Source organism: Nicotiana attenuata, chromosome 5 (assembly GCF_001879085.1).
Source record: "Nicotiana attenuata strain UT chromosome 5, NIATTr2, whole genome shotgun sequence".
Classification (NCBI taxonomy): Eukaryota; Viridiplantae; Streptophyta; class Magnoliopsida; order Solanales; family Solanaceae; genus Nicotiana; species Nicotiana attenuata.
In genome coordinates, this window is record NC_031993.1 from 6,865,203 (window position 1) to 6,868,566 (window position 3,364).

Consider the following 3,364-nt stretch of genomic DNA (forward strand, 5'->3'; position numbering starts at 1 on the left):
GTATTATTTTTCTCTCTCATTCTTTCAGATTTTTCTCTACCATCTCTCTCTTAACGCCATTTTTTCTCCATGAATACAACCTCAATTTGCTCTTCGTAATCATCATCGTCATCATCGTGTAAAAAATTAGAAGCTAACTTTGAAATCTCTGAAACAGCTTTGTTCGAAAAGAACAAAGAATTTTCCAAGGCAACCCCAATGTTGTGCTACCATTAATAACAGCCCAATTTCACAAATTCTTCCTCTTTATTCCAAGATTGCTCAAACCCAGTTGTTTATCCCTTCAAATACAGTGACCCATCAAAGCATTTGTTCTCTTCCGTGGCAAAAACGAATTGGGGTGTGCATTTTTGCACTCAAGGATGAAGACGGAACTTGCTCCGACGACTGAGTTGGAGATGGCGGAGAGAGAAAAGAAGTGACGCCGCGGAGGTGGTGGGAGAAAGTTTCGAAAATTGCTAAAAAAATCTTCTTTTATTCTAGAGGTTCGAACTCTGCTATCGACGAGACGACATTAAAGTTATTCTTGAACAAAGACGACGGAGTTTGGGGCTGAGCAACTTGAAGAGTCTGATACCTTTTTTTCATTGTATTTCAATGTATCTTGATGTATTCTATGTATATCATTGTATTCATTATCTTTTTTTTTAATTGTATTTAAATGTATCTCGCTGTATTCCATGTATTTCATTGTGTTCACTGTCTCGCTATATAACATGAATGTATTCATATGTTTTTTAATTAATATAATTTATGTATTCAGATTTATAATTGAGTTTGTTGAGTTATATTAGGAGTCTACTATGTTAATTGATTCACTTTCCGTTTAAAAACAGCTGAATAGACCATGAATTGCGCTATTTACGTTACTGTATTCACAAATACATATCGTGAATACAGTCGGATACAATAATCTATCTAGCTATGATCCCCCGTTTCACGCCGTGAATACAGTCGAATACAATAATCTGTCTAGCTGTAATTCCCTGTTTCACGCCGAGAAATGCTATTGTATTCATGAATACAGTAGCTTAAATACATCGAATACACTCTAAAAAACATGAAAACATAGCTATAGGAAGTAATAGAGTAAATGGTAGCTACAACTAATAAATAACCACTAAACAATAGTGGTTTGTGAAAATTTCTCATTTAAAAATGAGGTTTTTAAGTCCGATCCAAGTAAATTCGCTGCCCGTGAGGTTTGACCAAGATTAGGTTAGGTCTGCCCGTGTACTTAATAAACGTATTTAATTATGAATTGCTGATCAAAAATATTTTTCAAATTAATTAATCAAATATAAATTATATTTTATTAAAAGTACTTAAACAAAATACTTTTAAAAAATTATTTTTCCATAAATTAATTTTAGAAGCTTGGCTAAAGAAGCTACGAGTCAAAGTCTCTCAACAAAGAAGTGAAAGCTGTAGGTACACACAGCAGGCCTAAAAGATGAAAGTTGTACAGGATACTTGCTTACATCTACTGCTATCAGAAGCTTTTCTCACATTCTTTATGGAAAAAAAAAACCCATAAAATAAAGCAAACCCATATCTCCGTTGTCTTCTTCCCTTTGCTGCAGCAGTGTCACCTTGGACTTTGCACAAATCCTTTGCAAATACAGAGATTCCTTTCTTTTCTTTCTGTAAAGGCTGGCTGTTTCACGGATAAATAGGTCTGCATCGAAAATTGTACTACTTATATTGACATTGATTTACGGGTTAATTACGCTAATTCCTCTTTAATTTGTCTAAATTATGCAAATACCCCTTATGTATACTCCATTGTTTCAATTCAGTATTTCCTTCAAATCCATTTTAACAAGAATGATGTAGCTTTTTAAAAATAATTTAACTTTGAAGTTTTTATTTCATTACCACATAATTATTATATATGTTTAAGATTATAAGTTTTAAATCTTTCTTTTCTATTAAATTTTGTACATAATTAAATTATATGACATAAATTAAAATGGTGGAAGGATACATCTACTACATACATATAATGCATTTATATATACACAATAATATACAAACATGTAAGTACTCCCTTCCTCCTATTTTAACTGTCATTTTAGCTTAAAAATATTGTCCCAAAATAATTACTAGAGTATTATTTTAGGAATTTAAAACTAAATTTATTACTTATTTTTAACTGCTCCCTTAATATTAATAAGAATGCATAGCGTTTAAGAGGAAAAAATTCAATCTACTTTCATTAAATAAGAATAACTTAATATACAATATATTATATTAATTATTTTTTTTAATAAATAAAAAAAGCCCTAAAACAACAGTTAGTAGCTCCTAGGGGTTCCTTGTCTTGTTTAATTACTACTCCATATAAGTCAGTCAGGTTTCCACATGCTCCTCGGGACTACCATCTCTCCTACTTCAATGCCATAATATTTTTTCTTTATTTCCATTCCTTCATTTATACTCCCCATCCCATTTGCCTTCTTCTTCTCCCTTTTCTCTCCATCTTATTAATCTTTCCTTTTCATTAACTCTGTAAGTTAAGCTCTAGTTAGTGACTCTCAAGAAGAAGAGAAGCTAAGTAATTAATTATATAGTGGTGAAAAATATGGTGATGGAAGGGATTCAAGAAGATATAGGTGAAGGTATTTTCCAATGTACAAATCATCCTTACAAAAATAATACAACCCCAGGTGGGATTTGTCCTTTTTGCCTTCAAGAAAAACTTGGAAACCTTGTTTCTTCCTCTACTGTTTTTCCTTCTAATTCTTCTTCCTCTTCAACTTCTTCTTTTAAATCTGATTTTGGTAACAGTTCCACTACTTCTTCAACTCTTTCACTCCAAACCAACATAAAAAATACCACTAACTTTACAAAATCAAGAAAGTCTGAAGGTGAAGATTATGTCCATCAGAAAAAAGGGTTATGGTCATTTCTTTACAACTCATCTTCTAAACATTTTTCCACAGCTAAGAAATCTGAAAAACCTACAAAAGACATTAACTTTTCTTCATCTTCAGCTTTGAGTGGTGGTTCTATAGAGGTAGATGAGAATGAGATCAGTCCTATTCAGGTTTATTCAAGATCCAGATCTATTGGCTGTGGAAGCAGAAACGTTGCAGGTGATTGTATTTTGCGCAGAGTTGAGTCTCAAAGAGAAGGTAAACATAGAGTTTCCTCAAGAAAAGAATGTATTAAAGAAAGAGTAAGATGTAGAGGGATTTTTAGTGGTTTTATGATTACTAATTCCTCTTCATCTTATTGGGGATGGGTATTAGCAAGTCCAATGAGAGCTTTTACTAAACCATTATCAAGTAAGAAAAGAGAAGCCTCAAACAAGAATGCTACTCCAAATTTGTCTGCCATTCCTTCTTTATTGACAAATTAG

At 32.2% G+C, this 3,364-nt stretch overlaps 1 protein-coding gene across 1 annotated transcript; it reads left to right on the forward strand.

The window, feature by feature from the left end:
* On the forward strand, positions 2,585–3,364 carry LOC109225929 (uncharacterized protein DDB_G0271670-like). The gene has a single exon (XM_019390737.1). The coding sequence runs from the start codon at positions 2,585–2,587 to the stop codon at positions 3,362–3,364; it is 780 nt and encodes a 259-aa protein (XP_019246282.1).